This window comes from Pseudorasbora parva, chromosome 3 (genome assembly GCF_024679245.1).
Source record: "Pseudorasbora parva isolate DD20220531a chromosome 3, ASM2467924v1, whole genome shotgun sequence".
In the NCBI taxonomy this organism is placed as follows: domain Eukaryota; kingdom Metazoa; phylum Chordata; class Actinopteri; order Cypriniformes; family Gobionidae; genus Pseudorasbora; species Pseudorasbora parva.
Genome location: NC_090174.1, coordinates 917,486 through 934,602, shown reverse-complemented (window position 1 = coordinate 934,602; position 17,117 = coordinate 917,486). Strand labels below are relative to the sequence as shown.

The window sequence follows — 17,117 nt, the reverse complement described above, 5'->3', positions numbered from 1 at the left end:
CACTCCGAGGGAAACACACACTCCGAGTGACACACACACACACACACACACACACACACACACACACACACACACACACACACACACACACACACACCGAGTCTATCATTCACTCGGCGGTTAGGCTGGTAAAGCATTAATCCGCGGGCAGCTGGACGATAACCACTGAGCCATGCAGTCAGACGGCTCCTCTCCATCCCTCACTTCCTCCTTTCATGCCTTCCTCTGCCAGGCTTTATTTTTTAAACATTCCAATATCTAATTGGTAATTATGGGAGCCGGATTGAGCCCCCCCTCCCCCTCCCCCCTCAGGGAGTAATTGTGTATGAACGCTTCCTCTCGGCGAGCCCACCAGAAAAATAATAAATCAGACTCTCTCTCATTTCGCGCTTGGCAGGGCAGACTTCATCTGAGAGAAGAGAAGAGAAGAGAAGAGAAGAGAAGTCTCTGCTGAGCTCACACTCCTCCTGCCGTTTGTTCCTTAATGGATACTCTCTCTCTCTCTCTCTCTCTCTCTCTCTCTCACACACACTCTCACTCTCTCTCTCTCACTCACTCTCTCTCTCTCTCTCTCTCTCTCTCTCTCTCTCTGTATATGTTTTCCATATAGATTGTGCACTCATTCCTGGCGTGTGTGTGTTGATCCTGATCCGCTGTGTGACTGAAACGGGCCACTGATTAACCCGCCCGTCCTCCTGTTAATCTCTAACCCGGCCTCCGGCGTTCTCACCCTCGCAGAGAAGCTGCATTTATGAGTCCACTGTTTAATCACAAAACTCCAACGTTTCCTGAAGACGGTGTGAGCGGCGCTAAGCGTTTACATGTTTTCATTTAGCAGATGTTTTTATCAGCACAAGCCATTTGTAATCATAGCCAGTGTGAAGTCGAAAGCTAGCACGCCCCTTACCGCTCAGCACGCCCCTTACCGCTCAACACGCCCATTACCGTTCAGCACGCCCATTACCGTTCAGCACGCCCCTTACTGTTCAGCACGCCCCTTACCGCTCAGCACGCCCCTTACCGCTCAGCACGTCCCTTACCATTCAGCACGCCCCTTACCGCTCAGCACGCCCCTTACCGTTCAGCACGCCCATTAATGTTCAGCACGCCCCTTACCGTTCAGCACGCCCCTTACCGCTCAGCACGCCCCTTACCGCTCAGCACGCCCCTTACTGTTCAGCACGTCCCTTACTGTTCTGCACACCCCTTACCGTTCAGCACGCCCCTTACTGTTCAGCACGTCCCTTACCATTCAGCACTCCCCTTACCGTTCAGCACGCCCCTTACTGTTCAGCACGCCCCTTACCGCTCAGCACGCCCCTTACCGCTCAGCACGTCCCTTACCATTCAGCACGCCCCTTACCGCTCAGCACGCCCATTAATGTTCAGCACGCCCCTTACCGTTCAGCCCGCCCCTTACCGTTCAGCACGCCCATTAATGTTCAGCACGCCCCTTACCGTTCAGCACGCCCCTTACCGCTCAGCAAGCCCCTTACCGCTCAGCAAGCCCCTTACCGCTCAGCACGCCCCTTACCGTTCGGCACGCCCCTTACCGTTCAGCACGCCCATTAATGTTCAGCACGCCCCTTACCGTTCAGCACGCCCCTTACCGCTCAGCACGCCCCTTACCGTTCAGCACGCCCCTTACCGTTCAGCACACCCCTTACCGTTCAGCACGCCCATTACCGTTCGGCACGCCCCTTACCGTTCAGCACGCCCCTTACCGTGTAGCACGCCCATTAATGTTCAGCACGCCCCTTACCGTTCAGCACGCCCCTTACCGTTCAGCACGTCCATTAACGTTCAGCACGCCACTTACCGTTCAGCACGCCCCTTACCGTTCAGCACGCCCCTTACCGTTCAGCACGCCCATTAATGTTCAGCACGCCCCTTACCACTCAGCACACCCCTTACCGTTCAGCACGCCCATTAATGTTCAGCACGCCCCTTACCGTTCAGCACGCCCCTTACCGCTCAGCACGCCCCTTACCGTTCAGCACGCCCCTTACCGTTCAGCACGCCCATTAATGTTCAGCACGCCCCTTACCGCTCAGCACACCCCTTACCGTTCAGCACGCCCCTTACCGCTCAGCACACCCCTTACCGTTCAGCACGCCCCTTACCGTTCAGTACGCCCCTTACCGTTCAGCACGCCCCTTACCGTTCAGCACTCCCCTTACCGTTCAGCCCGCCCCTTACCGTTCAGCACGCCCCTTACCGTTCAGCACGCCCCTTACCGTTCAGCACGCCCCTTACCGTTCAGCCCGCCCCTTACCGTTCAGCACGCCCCTTACCGTTCAGCACGCCCATTAATGTTCAGCACGCCCCTTACCGTTCAGCACGCTCCTTACCGCTCAGCACGCCCCTTACCGTTCAGCACGCCCATTAATGTTCAGCACGCCCATTACCGTTCAGCACGCCCCTTACCGTTCAGCACTCCCCTTAATGTTCAGCACGCCCCTTACCGTTCAGCACGCCCCTTACCGTTCAGCACGCCCCTTACCGTTCAGCATGCCCCTTACCGTTCAGCACTCCCCTTACCGTTCAGCACGCCCCTTACCGTTCAGCACGCCCCTTACCGTTCAGCACTTCCCTTACCATTCAGCCCGCCCCTTACCGTTCAGCACGCCCCTTACCGTTCGGCACGCCCATTACCGTTCGGCACGCCCCTTACCGTTCGGCACGCCCCTTACCGTTCAGCACGCCCCTTACCGTTCAGCACGCCCCTTACCGTTCAGCACGCCCGTTAACGTTCAGCCCGCCCCTTAACGTTCAGCACGCCCCTTAACGTTCAGCACGCCCCTTACTGTTCGGCACGCCCCTTACCGTTCGGCACGCCCCTTACCGTTCTGCACGCCCCTTATCGTTCAGCACGCGCCTTACCGCTCAAAACTCCCCTTACCGCTCAGCATGCCCCTTACCGCTCAGCACGCCCCTTACCGTTCAGCACGCCCCTTATCTTTCTGCACACCCCTTACCGTTCAGCACGACCCTTACCGTTCAGCACGCCCCTTACCGTTCAGCACGCCCCTTACCGTTCAGCACATCCCTTACCGTTCAGAACGCCCCTTACCGTTCAGCACGCCCCTTACCGTTCAGCACGCCCCTTATCGTTCAGCACGCCCCTTACCGTTCAGCACACCCCTTACCGTTCAGCACACCCCTTACCGTTCAGCACTCCCCTTACCGTTCAGCCCGCCCCTTACCGTTCAGCACACCCCTTACCGTTCAGCACTCCCCTTACCGTTCAGCACTCCCCTTACCGTTCAGCACGCCCCTTACCGCTCAGCATGCCCCTTACCGTTCAGCACTCCCCTTACCGTTCAGCACTCCCCTTACCGTTCAGCACACCCCTTACCGTTCAGCACTCCCCTTACCGTTCAGACCGCCCCTTACCGTTCAGCACGCCCCTTACCGTTCAGCACACCCCTTACCGTTCAGCACGCCCCTTACCGTTCAGACCGCCCCTTACCGTACAGCACGCCCCTTACCGTTCAGCACACCCCTTACCGTTCAGCACGCCCCTTACCGTTCAGCACACCCCTTACCGTTCAGCACGCCCCTTACCGTTCAGACCGCCCCTTACCGTACAGCACGCCCCTTACCGTTCAGCACACCCCTTACCGTTCAGCATGCCCCTTAACATCTTGCTCAGTTGAGGAAAGTAAATATCACTGATCTGCCCACATTGACATTATATGACAATTGAAATAAGCTGATAACATCACCGTTTTCACCAGAGCGGCTGTACAGCCGAATCAAGGTTTGCTCCATAATTCTCCTCTTTAACACTCTGAAGCTGCTTTGAAACAATCGGCACTGTAAAAATCGGCGTATAAATAAAGGTGACTTGACTCCCTCACCTGCGACCATCCCGGTGATGGTGGACGAGGAGAAGCCGGTCTGAGCGGTGGGAATGTGCGGAGGATAACCGGGAAGCATGGAGCTCGTCATCTCTCTCCCTGAAACAGCCAAGAATAGGGTTAGGGTTAGGATACACTCATTGCTTTGCCTCAACTCGGATCTTTCAAGTATTCATACATTTGTGTAATTGATTGATTGATTGATTGATTGATTGATTAGAAAGCCGGGGGTGTGTGAGCGATGCATGAAGCTGTACCTGCGATGAGGGCGGGGCTGCCGAACTGCCCGTGCATTGAGGCATGATGGGAAAATGAGTTGAAGCCGTGAGATAAATGAGTGGCGTTGCTGCAACTGTTAGCGATGGATGACGGGATGGACGCTAGCTCCAGGAAAGCTGGATTAGCGATGATGTTGGGGGAGGGGCTTGAGCTGTTCACCTCGGGGGAAATTTCCTGTTTCAGACAGAGTGGGCGGGGCTGTAGAGCTTCTGGGGGCGGAGCAACGGGTTGACAGACAGGTGGAAGAATTCATGGATGAAAGTTAATCGATGAAATGGATTACATTAATCACAGACAGTATACACACATATGCTAAACGATGGTGCAAATTATAAATAGAACAATAAAATATGAATGACGAGTTATGCAGGCCGTTTGCTAAATGAAGTGTGTAATACAAAAGTCTTGTAAATATTCTGAAGCAGAGAATAAAGGATATGTATGGATTATTACCTGCCACCACTGCGTATCCCTGATGCGCAGCCAGGTTTCGGCTGATGGCCGAGCTGCTCTTCCCATCTTCCAAACTGCTGTTGATGAGCGAGAGAGGATAGAGCGACTGCAGGAGAGAGAGAGAGAGAGAGAGAGAGAGAGAGAGAGAGAGAGAGGGTGGGCATGTTTTTGTGACATATGAGGACACAAATGTGTATAATGCCATGGGTATGACACAGGTATTACAGGAGAGGGTGAAATATGAGGACATTACCCATGGCCCCACTTTTCAAAAGGCTTATAAATCATACAGTGTGTGTGTGTGTGTGTGTGTGTGTGTGTGTGTGTGTGTGTGTGTGTATGTGTGTGTGATGGGTAGGTTTAGGGACGGTGTGTGTGTGTGATGGGTAGGTTTAGGGGCGGTGTGTGTGCGTGTGTGTGTGTGTGTGTGTGTGTGTGTGTGTGTGTGTGTGTGTGTGCGTGTGTGTGTGTGTGTGTGTGTGTGATGGGTAGGTTTAGGGGCGGTGTGTGTGTGTGTGTGTGTGTGATGGGTAGGTTTAGGGGCAGTGTAAGGAGATAGAAAATACGGGTTGTACAGTATAAAAACCATTACGCCAATGTAATGTCCCCATATGTCAGAAAAACAAAAGTGTGTGTGTATGTGTGTGTGTGTGTACCTGCTCAGTTTTCCCGGCTGTGCTGTGGCTGAAGGAGTCGGTGCTGTAGAAGTCCAGCTGGGACGGGAAGTGTTCGGTCCTCGGCTGTTTCTGAGCTGAGCCGCCGCTGCCCTGAGAGTCCACACTGAGCCGACAGCTCTCCTGATCACCTGTGCAGAGGATATTTACTAATCACACACTCACACTCACTCGCAAACACACACACACACACTCTGAGGACTCACTGTCGTCGTGGCTCCTCTTGCCCTCTCCGCTGGTCTGTGGGATTCCCAGTAGGCCACTGATGGAGTAAGTGGATCCCAGTGAGTCCGAATGAGGCGATTCTGGAGGAGTCACGGCTGAACTGGGAACTGGGAACAATCACACAGACGCCATTATAAACCTTTGGGATAAACTGGGACACACTGGAAGTTATCAGAGGATGTTCTTACTCAGTGTGTGTCCAGGACTGAGGCCTTTACTGTCCAGAGGAAGGTTGAACGGCTGCTGGACCTTTGTGCGAATAATCCTGCAAGAGGAAAAAACAAGGAATTTTTCAACATGCCCTCCAACCAACACGCCTATATAGGTCTGTCACTTCCTTAAAATACGACCCACAGGAGCATTTACTAAAGTTGTGCCCCTATCGCAAGTTGTGCCCGTATCGAAAATATTTAAACTCATGAAATACGACCCATAGGAGCGTTTACTAAAGTTGTGCCCCTATCGACAATTTTTTAACTCATGAAATACGACCCATAGGAGCGTTTACTAAAGTTGTGCCCCTATCGACAATATTTTAACTCATGAAATACGACCCATAGGAGCGTTTACTAAAGTTGTGCCCCTATCGACAATATTTTAACTCATGAAATACGACCCATAGGAGCGTTTACTAAAGTTGTGCTCCTATCGACAATATTTTAACTCATGAAATACGACCCATAGGAGCGTTTATTAAAGTTGTGCTCCTATCGACAATATTTTAACTCATGAAATACGACCCATAGGAGCGTTTACTAAAGTTGTGCTCCTATCGACAATATTTTAACTCATGAAATACGACCCATAGGAGCGTTTACTAAAGTTGTGCTCCTATCGACAATATTTTAACTCATGAAATACGACCCATAGGAGCGTTTACTAAAGTTGTGCTCCTATCGACAATATTTTAACTCATGAAATACGACCCATAGGAGCGTTTACTAAAGTTGAGCCCCTATCGACAATATTTTAACTCATGAAATACGACCCATAGAAGCGTTTACTAAAGTTACACTTCTATCGACAATATTTTAACTCATGAAATACGACCCATAGAAGCGTTTACTAAAGTTACACTTCTATCGACAATATTTTAACTCATGAAATACGACCCATAGAAGCGTTTACTAAAGTTACACTTCTATCGACAATATTTTAACTCATGAAATATGACCCATAGGAGCGTTTACTAAAGTTGTGCCCCTATCGACAATATTTTAACTCTTGAAATACGACCCGTAGGAGCGTTTACTAAAGTTGTGCTCCTATCGACAATATTTTAACTCATGAAATACGACCCGTCGGAGCGTTTACTAAAGTTGTGCTCCTATCGACAATATTTTAACTCATGAAATACGACCCGTAGGAGCGTTTACTAAAGTTGTGCTCCTATCGACAATATTTTAACTCTTGAAATACGACCCGTAGGAGCGTTTACTAAAGTTGTGCTCCTATCGACAATATTTTAACTCATGAAATACGACCCGTAGGAGCGTTTACTAAAGTTGTGCCCCTATGGACAATATTTTAACTCTTGAAATACGACCCATAGGAGCGTTTACTAAAGTTGTGCTCCCATCGACAATATTTTAACTCATGAAATACGACCCATAGGAGCGTTTACTAAAGTTGTGCTCCCATCGACAATATTTTAACTCATGAAATACGACCCATAGGAGCGTTTACTAAAGTTGTGCCCCTATCGACAATATTTTAACTCATGAAATACGACCCATAGGAGCGTTTACTAAAGTTGTGCTCCTATCGACAATATTTTAACTCATGAAATACGACCCATAGGAGCGTTTACTAAAGTTGTGCTCCTATCGACAATATTTAACTCATGAAATACGACCCATAGGAGCGTTTACTAAAGTTGTGCTCCTATCGACAATATTTTAACTCATGAAATACGACCCGTAGGAGCGTTTACTAAAGTTGTGCTCCTATCGACAATATTTTAACTCATGAAATACGACCCATAGGAGCGTTTACTAAAGTTGTGCTCCTATCGACAATATTTTAACTCATGAAATACGGCCCATAGGAGCGTTTACTAAAGTTGTGCCCCTATCGACAATATTTTAACTCATGAAATACGACCCGTAGGAGCGTTTACTAAAGTTGTGCTCCTATCGACAATATTTAACTCATGAAATACGACCCATAGGAGCGTTTACTAAAGTTGTGCTCCTATCGACAATATTTAACTCATGAAATACGACCCATAGGAGCGTTTACTAAAGTTGTGCTCCTATCGACAATATTTAACTCATGAAATACGACCCATAGGAGCGTTTACTAAAGTTGTGCTCCTATCGACAATATTTTAACTCATGAAATACGACCCATAGGAGCGTTTACTAAAGTTGTGCTCCTATCGACAATATTTTAACTCATGAAATACGACCCGTAGGAGCGTTTACTAAAGTTGTGCTCCTATCGACAATATTTAACTCATGAAATTCGACCCATAGGAGCGTTTACTAAAGTTGTGCTCCTATCGACAATATTTTAACTCATGAAATACGACCCATAGGAGCGTTTACTAAAGTTGTGCTCCTATCGACAATATTTTAACTCATGAAATACGACCCGTAGGAGCGTTTACTAAAGTTGTGCTCCTATCGACAATATTTTAACTCATGAAATACGACCCATAGGAGCCTTTACTAAAGTTGTGCCCCTATCGACAATATTTTAACTCATGAAATACGACCCGTAGGAGCGTTTACTAAAGTTGTGCCCCTATCGACAATATTTTAACTCATGAAATACGACCCGTAGGAGCGTTTACTAAAGTTGTGCTCCTATCGACAATATTTAACTCATGAAATACGACCCATAGGAGCGTTTACTAAAGTTGTGCTCCTTTCGACAATATTTTAACTCATGAAATACGACCCATAGGAGCGTTTACTAAAGTTGTGGCCCTATCGACAATATTTTAACTCATGAAATACGACCCATAGGAGCGTTTACTAAAGTTGTGCTCCTATCGACAATATTTTAACTCATGAAATACGACCCGTAGGAGTGTGTACTAAAGTTGTGCTCCTATCGACAATATTTTAACGCATGAAATACGACCCGTAGGAGCGTTTACTAAAGTTGTGCCCCTATCGACAATATTTTAACTCTTGAAATATGACCCATAGGAGCGTTTACTAAAGTTGTGCTCCTATCGACAATATTTTAACTCTTGAAATACGACCCATAGGAGCGTTTACTAAAGTTGTGCTCCTATCGACAATATTTTAACTCATGAAATACGACCCATAGGAGCGTTTACTAAAGTTGTGCCCCTATCGACAATATTTTAACTCATGAAATACGACCCATAGGAGCGTTTACTAAAGTTGTGCCCCTATCGACAATATTTTAACTCTTGAAATACGACCCATAGGGGCGTTTACTAAAGTTGTGCTCCTATCGACAATATTTTAACTCTTGAAATACGACCCATAGGAGCGTTTACTAAAGTTGTGCTCCTATCGACAATATTTTAACTCTTGAAATACGACCCATAGGAGCGTTTACTAAAGTTGTGCTCCTATCGACAATATTTTAACTCATGAAATACGACCCATAGGAGCATTTACTAAAGTTGTGCTCCTACTGACAATATTTTAACTCATGAAATACGACCCGTAGGAGCGTTTACTAAAGTTGTGCTCCTATCGACAATATTTTAACTCATGAAATACGACCCGTAGGAGCGTTTACTAAAGTTGTGCTCCTATCGACAATATTTTAACTCTTGAAATACGACCCGTAGGAGCGTTTACTAAAGTTGTGCTCCTATCGACAATATTTTAACTCATGAAATACGACCCGTAGGAGCGTTTACTAAAGTTGTGCCCCTATCGACAATATTTTAACTCTTGAAATACGACCCATAGGAGCGTTTACTAAAGTTGTGCTCCCATCGACAATATTTTAACTCATGAAATACGACCCATAGGAGCGTTTACTAAAGTTGTGCTCCTATCGACAATATTTTAACTCATGAAATACGACCCATAGGAGCGTTTACTAAAGTTGTGCTCCTACTGACAATATTTTAACTCATGAAATACGACCCGTAGGAGCGTTTACTAAAGTTGTGCCCCTATGGACAATATTTTAACTCATGAAATACGACCCATAGGAGCGTTTACTAAAGTTGTGCCGCTATCGACAATATTTTAACTCATGAAATACGACCCATAGGAGCGTTTACTAAAGTTGTGCTCCTATCGACAATATTTTAACTCATGAAATACGATCCGTAGGAGCGTTTACTAAAGTTGTGCTCCTATCGACAATATTTTAACTCATGAAATACGACCCATAGGAGCGTTTACTAAAGTTGTGCTCCTACTGACAATATTTTAACTCATGAAATACGACCCATAGGAGCGTTTACTAAAGTTGTGCTCCTATCGACAATATTTTAACTCATGAAATACGACCCATAGGAGCGTTTACTAAAGTTGTGCTCCTACTGACAATATTTTAACTCATGAAATACGACCCATAGGAGCGTTTACTAAAGTTGTGCCGCTATCGACAATATTTTAACTCATGAAATACGACCCATAGGAGCGTTTACTAAAGTTGTGCTCCTATCGACAATATTTTAACTCATGAAATACGATCCGTAGGAGCGTTTACTAAAGTTGTGCTCCTATCGACAATATTTTAACTCATGAAATACGACCCATAGGAGCGTTTACTAAAGTTGTGCTCCTACTGACAATATTTTAACTCATGAAATACGACCCATAGGAGCGTTTACTAAAGTTGTGCTCCTATCGACAATATTTTAACTCATGAAATACGACCCATAGGAGCGTTTACTAAAGTTGTGCTCCTATCGACAATATTTTAACTCATGAAATACGACCCGTAGGTGTTAATAATTTGTTTTGTATTGTTAGCTTTATTTTTTATTATTATTATTATTATTATTTTTTTTTCATATTTCTTTAAATGATTTATTTGTGTATTTGTTTTCTAGTTTTTCTTTGGTTTCATTTGTCAGATAACAAAGGTCTTTTATTTTGACATTCTGTTGAGAGTCAAGGATGCGGATATATTGAGTGTTGTTCACACAGTTCATTATGGAACGAGGCCTAGCCGCATGAGGTCGTAGCATTATACGGTTACGGTGCAAGGAGTTTTAGCTTCTGGTTTAAATGGAGAACAAGGTATGGTCTTTGACTTCTTTATTTATTATCCATATGTTTTGACTTCGTTTCTTTGTGTCAAGGTTGTTTGTTTGTAATGTAGTATGTTTTGAGTTTGTTTTGATGTATGTTTGTTTTATGGTTTAATAATTTGATGTTTTGTTTGTACAAAGCTCTTACGGGGGGGATTTCCCGATGTACGACGGCAATGTTTGATGTCCAACGACGACTGCAATAAAGTTGGGGAATACTCAGTCAAAGATACAATCCGTTATTAAGCCAGGGAGCTACAGTAAGAGCTTGCCATCATCGATCCGCTGTGTCGCGCCAAGGAACGGCTGATAAAGGAGTGTTGGCGTTGACGCGCTCGTCGGGGACCGTGTGTTTGCATGCTTAACGGATCAAGTTTCAAGCAACGCTTCTGCGGATGGCTTTATGAGCAACCGGACCGATCTAATGAACTGGCCAAGGCAAATTATCTGTTCCAAGTTGTTTGACGGCTCGCAGTGAGTACTAAAGACAAAGAAATTGATTATGAAGAGACTCTTCTCGTTTGTCCCTGATTTAAAGGGCTATGAACGTTGCTTTGACTAATTTGTCTATTTATGGACTACAGTGTGTTGAAAAGTGCAGTTTCGCATTCAAGGGTTAATGTTTCAGCGAATGTGATGAAGGTGAATTTGCTGGACATGTTATTAAATCAACTTGAATGTTAAAATGGTGAAAATGTAATTTTAATGTGAAATGTTAGTGAAATGTTTTAGTGAAACGTAAATCCAAGAGAAAATGTCAAAGTCAGATGCAGGTACAAAAGAGGCAGATAGGCAAATTGATGCTCATGTAGAAACTCAAAGTGAGAGTGCGCGCCGTTCAAGGCGCACGCACGTTCCTACTGAAAAAATGATAGCATATCAGCAAGAAGAGCTACAAAAGAAAGAGAAAAGGCTTGAGTCTCTATATAATCAATGGAAATTAGAAGCTCGTAGTGCACGTGAGCATCTTAAATCAGACGCCTTACAAACGCAGTTAGCCATCTTGGTCGATACTTTGGAGGTAGCCAAAAACAAAGTTTTAAATGCTTATGGTGATTTTAGAGAGCATGTCTCACCTGCTATTGAAATGAGGAGAAAACTGGATGCATGTGAAGCGGTAACAGCTGACATTGTTAAAATTGTTTATGAGAGAATATCAGGGGTGGATGGAGATTTTGATGATGTAAGGGAGAGGAGCCGTCTTCGCACCTTATTAGACCATCAGTATGCCCACTCAATTTTTGGTTCAACGGTTTCAAAAGTCAGTCAGAAAACTAGTAATTACTCTGGTCATCCCTCTGTCACGTCAAGCTTAGAAGTCAAGCGAGTAGATGCTGCAGCGGAAGTAGCAGCCAAGCAAGCTGAGTATAATGTTTTGCTAGAAGAAACAAAGCAAAAGGAAAAGATAAACCAATTAGAAGAACAGCATAAAAGAGTTCTCGATGGTGAATTGAAGGAACTGGAGCAAATTCAAGCGCGAAAGGATCTAAAAGCAGCTCAGGCTAAGTTAGAAATCTATAGTCAAGAGGTTGAGAGAGAAAAGACTAATTCACCCAAAGATTGTAGTCGCATGAACGGTCTGGAGTCTGATCTCCCTCAAGAAGGGATGGCAAAGCAAGAAACGTCTCAAAGAGTGTGTTATGAAGTCGGGAGGGCGACAGTTCAAGCAACAGCGACTGACACATCGCTTCTTGTTCAAGCATTTCATGAAGGCATGGCTATGAGCAAGTTGCCAGTACCAGAACCTCCTGTCTTCACGGGTGACCCCATTCATTTCATTGAGTTTAAACAATGCTTTATGGCTCTTATTGACAAGAACAACATTTCTTCTGCTGATAAGATGTTTTATCTCAAGAAATATGTGAGTGGTTTTGCTAGAAAAGCTTTAGAAGGAACTTTCTTCAGAACAGATGACGAAGCCTATCAAGATGCATGGTGCAGACTGAACAATCGTTACGGCCAACCATTTGTGATTCAAAAGGCATTTAGAGAAAGGCTGGCTAGCTGGCCTAGAATTCATCCAAAGGATGCCATTGGTCTTCAGGCTTTTTCTGACTTTTTAAATGCATGCCAGGGTGCCATGCCACATGTCAAAGGCCTTCAAATTTTAAATGATTATCAAGAAAATCAGAAACTTGTGTTGAAATTACCCGATTGGGCAATTAGTAGATGGAATCGTCTAGTCACACAATCTCTTTCTGAAAATCATGAGTATCCCTCTTTTAAAAAATTTGCTGCATTTGTGTCCACTGAAGCAGAGGTTGCTTGTAATCCAGTTACCTCCTTTCACACTCTTCGTGCCGCAGAACCCCTAATTGAAAAAGCAAACCTGAAAGAGGCCAATAGAAACAGAGTAAGAGTTTTCAGTACTCAAATGAACACAGAGAGTCAAAAGGTTGCCAAACCAGTGAACAAAATTCTCTGTGTGCTTTGTCAGAAAGGTAACCATCAACTTGACAACTGTTTCAGTTTTCTCAGCAGACCATTGGAGGAGCGACGGAAATGTGTCCAGGAAAAGAGGCTTTGCTACGGATGTCTCAAGTCCGGCCACAGCGCTAAGGAATGTCGCTGCCGTCTCACTTGTAGTGTGTGTAAGAGGAGACATCCAACTAGTCTGCATGATGAGAACTTTGTAAAGGCAATTAAGACTTCACTGCCTGCTGCTCAGTCTCATAGTAATCCTAATGATGTGATGAATGTAGTGGCCTTAAGTGTAAATGGAGAGGACCAAAGTTTGTATACTTCAATGGTTGTACCTGTTTGGGTGTCCACAAGGCAGAATCCAAGCTGTGAGAAACTGGTGTATGCACTTTTGGATTCACAGAGTGATACCACATTTATTGACAAAGAAGTGTGTGACGCTTTACAGGCAACAGCGTTTCCAGTGCAATTAAAGCTCACCACCATGCTTGGAAAGGATACTGTTCTGCAGAGTGACAGAGTGTCAGGACTTCGAGTCAGAGCATACGAGTCTGGTAATTATATTGACTTGCCACCTACTTACACCAAGGACTGCATACCAGTTAATCGTAACCACATTCCTACTTGTGATGTCGCTAAAAAGTGGAAGCATCTTACGGTCATTGCAGACAAGGTGCCACCGTTGCAAGACTGTGATGTTGCTCTTTTAATAGGCTACAATTGTTCAAGGTCGATGACTCCCCGAGAAGTAATAACAGGAGGAGATGACGATCCCTACGCCATTCGAACAGACTTGGGATGGAGCATAGTAGGTTGTTCTTCACCACATTCTAATCTGCCTGGAATCAGTAGACTATGTCATCGCACTACGGTTAAGGAGCTTCCTTCTATCACACCAGGTGATGTGATCCGTGTCCTTGAGAGTGAGTTTAAGGACACAGAGGAAGAGGGTGCAAAGGTGTCTCAGGATGACATTCTTTTTCTTGAGAAATTAAAGGAAGGCATACGGAGGAATGTTCACGGCCATTATCAAATGCCGCTTCCATTTAAGGTGAGACCCAATTTCCCAAGCAACAAACAATGTGCTATAATTAGACTCAATCATCTCAAAAGAAAGATGCTAAAGGATGAGTGCTATAAGGAACGTTATAGTGAATTCATGAATGAGATCTTTCAGAGGGGAGATGCTGAGGAAGTGCACAACAGTGGCAAGGAGGGAGAAACATGGTACTTACCTCATCATGGTGTCTTCCATCCAAAGAAGGTCGACAAGCTGCGTGTAGTGTTCGATTGTTCTGCAAGGTATGAAGGCTTTTCCTTGAACGACAATTTGCTACAAGGTCCTGATTTAATAAATAATCTAAATGGCATCTTAATTAGATTTCGTCAACATCCTATTGCTCTTATGTGTGACATAGAGAAGATGTATCATCAGTTTCATGTAGACGAGTCTGATCGAGACTTCTTGCGCTTCCTTTGGTGGAAGGATGGAAATCTTAACCAACCCGCCAGTGAGTTTCGCATGAAAGTTCATCTCTTTGGCGCAACCTCATCCTCAGGGTGTGCGAATTATGGTTTGAAACATCTTGCAACTGAAAACAGCAATTTGTATCCCTTTGGTTCACAATTTGTGATCAAAAACTTCTATGTAGATGACGGAGTGATCAGTGTAGAGAATGCAGAAGAAGCCATTAAGGTTGCAGATGAGGCAAGGAAGCTCTGTGCTATGGGTGGCCTACGGCTCCATAAATTTGTATCAAACAGCAAAGCAGTACTGGACGGCATTCCCACTTCGGAAAGGATCTTGAATGTGGGGAACTTTGATCTTGCGTTTGATGAGCTACCCCTAGAAAGAACTCTTGGCATACAATGGGAAAGAGAATCCGACTGTTTCAAGTTTAAGGTTCAGTTGAAAAATCAGCCTGCTACTCGGCGAGGCATATTGTCTACTGTTGCTTCTGTCTATGATCCCTTAGGACTCATCGTGCCTGTTCTGTTGAGAGGAAAGAGAACATTACAGGAAGTGTGTAAGCGTGGCAGTGGATGGGATGATCCTCTACCAGATGCGCTCAATCTAAGGTGGGAGCGATGGAGACAAGATTTAAATGATCTGCGGAAAATAGATGTACCACGAAGATATGCACCGTCCAGTTCCTACAAGGATGAGCTGAAGGAAATAATGGGTGGGAAAAGTGTCTCATCTTGCAGCGCCTTGTACCCTCTTGATCCTTTTATGGATAAAGACGGTATGCTGAGGGTGGGAGGTAGACTTCACCGTTCAACCTTTCCAGACTCTGTGAAGCATCCAATAATAATTCCTAAGAATCATTATATCACGGAAATGATTGTTGCTCACTTTCATAACAAAGTTGCACACCAAGGGAAAGGATTTACTATAAATGAGGTTCGATCTAATGGCTTTTGGATCCCAGGAATCAACAGAATTGTAGCATCTTGCATTAGGAGTTGTGTTATTTGTCGAAAGCACAGGCGACCTGTTGAAGAGCAGAGAATGGCGGATTTCCCCTTGGAAAGAGTGGTTCCATCATCTCCGTTTACATATACTGGTATGGACTGTTTTGGCCCATTTCTTATTAAGCAGGGTAGAAGCATTCATAAAAGATACGGCCTTCTCTTTACTTGTTTTAGTTCCCGTGCCATACACATTGAGATGCTTACTGACATGACCACAGATTCGTTCATCAATGCTCTGCGTTGTTTTATTGCCGTGAGAGGTACTGTGCAACAGATAAGATCCGATCAAGGAAGTAACTTTGTTGGTGCAAAAAATGAGTTGAAGGATGCACTTAAGGAGATGGATGTAGAGAGAGTGACAACCTTCCTATCGGAGAAGCAGTGTGAGTTCCTTATGAATGCACCACATGCAAGTCATGTTGGTGGTGTGTGGGAACGACAAGTTCGAACTGTAAGATCTGTGCTGAATGCGACCCTTGCACTTCATCCAGGGAGGCTGAATGATTCCTCTTTGCGAGCTTTCTTGTATGAAGCAATGGCCATTGTAAATAGTAGACCACTTAGCGTGGATTGCCTGACTGATCCCCAGAGTCTAACACCGATTACTCCGAATCATCTGCTCACGTTAAAAACGACTGCTGCTTTGCCTCCACCAGGAAACTTCGTCCGTGAGGATGTGTTTGCACGGAAGAGATGGAGGCATGTGCAGTACCTAGCAGAACAATTTTGGAGTCGCTGGCGGAAAGAGTATCTTGCGAATATAGCTGCCCGGCAGAAGTGGAACATGACTAGGAGGAATCTTCAAGTTAATGATATTGTTATCGTCAAGGAAGAGGAAGTGCCTAGAAACGAATGGAGGCTTGGCAGGATAAAGGATGTTTTGTTAGCAGTGACGGGCTTGTGAGAAGGGCCAAGATTCTTCTAGGGGATTCAAAGCTTAACAGTAAGGGCAAGCGTCTTAGCAAACCATCCATAATTGAAAGACCAGTGCAAAAACTTGTTTTATTAATGGAGGGACATTAGGATTTTTTTTTTTTTTTTTTTTCATTGAAAGGTTTACATTGTAAGGTCAATGATTATTTTAATATTTCTAAACTTGTATTTCTAAATTTTAATGTTTCTTTTGTGGTCATAAAAGTGAAAAAAAAGGGAGAAAAAAAATAGAAAGTATAAAAGAAAAAAAAGAGGACAAAGGAAAATTATTCGTGCTTGTACATTTGGTGCGATGTTTGCACTTGTAATTTGGTGGGAGTGTTAATAATTTGTTTTGTATTGTTAGCTTTATTTTTTATTATTATTATTATTATTATTTTTTTTTTCATATTTCTTTAAATGATTTATTTGTGTATTTGTTTTCTAGTTTTTCTTTGGTTTCATTTGTCAGATAACAAAGGTCTTTTATTTTGACATTCTGTTGAGAGTCAAGGATGCGGATATATTGAGTGTTGTTCACACAGTTCATTATGGAACGAGGCCTAGCCGCATGAGGTCGTAGCATTATACGGTTACGGTGCAAGGAGTTTT

At 44.6% G+C, this 17,117-nt stretch overlaps 2 protein-coding genes across 5 annotated transcripts in view; one reads left to right on the top strand and one right to left on the bottom strand.

The window, feature by feature from the left end:
• Nucleotides 1–17,117, bottom strand: part of pax8 (paired box 8) — a 43,993-nt gene that overhangs the window by 12,947 nt on the left and 13,929 nt on the right. For 3 of the 4 annotated variants that reach the window (XM_067437518.1, XM_067437517.1, XM_067437519.1), the window contains 6 exons: nt 5,683–5,759; nt 5,476–5,601; nt 5,252–5,400; nt 4,596–4,701; nt 4,121–4,351; nt 3,864–3,962 (listed from right to left, as the gene is read on the bottom strand). In XM_067437518.1, coding sequence (XP_067293619.1) covers nt 3,864–3,962; nt 4,121–4,351; nt 4,596–4,701; nt 5,252–5,400; nt 5,476–5,601; nt 5,683–5,759 — 788 coding nt within the window. The remainder of the gene's footprint in view (nt 1–3,863; nt 3,963–4,120; nt 4,352–4,595; nt 4,702–5,251; nt 5,401–5,475; nt 5,602–5,682; nt 5,760–17,117) is intronic. The other variant, XM_067437520.1, reaches the window with a different exon arrangement.
• On the top strand, nt 10,496–15,289 carry LOC137071675 (uncharacterized). The gene is made up of 3 exons (XM_067439856.1): nt 10,496–10,686; nt 10,839–15,230; nt 15,280–15,289. The coding sequence occupies exons 2-3, from the start codon at nt 11,452–11,454 to the stop codon at nt 15,287–15,289; spliced, it is 3,789 nt and encodes a 1,262-aa protein (XP_067295957.1). The 5' UTR covers nt 10,496–10,686; nt 10,839–11,451.

Coding starts and splice junctions, on each gene's coding strand:
- LOC137071675 (XM_067439856.1), top strand. CDS start 11,452: ATGTCAAAGTCAGATGCAGGTACAAAAGAGGCAGATAGGCAAATTGAT.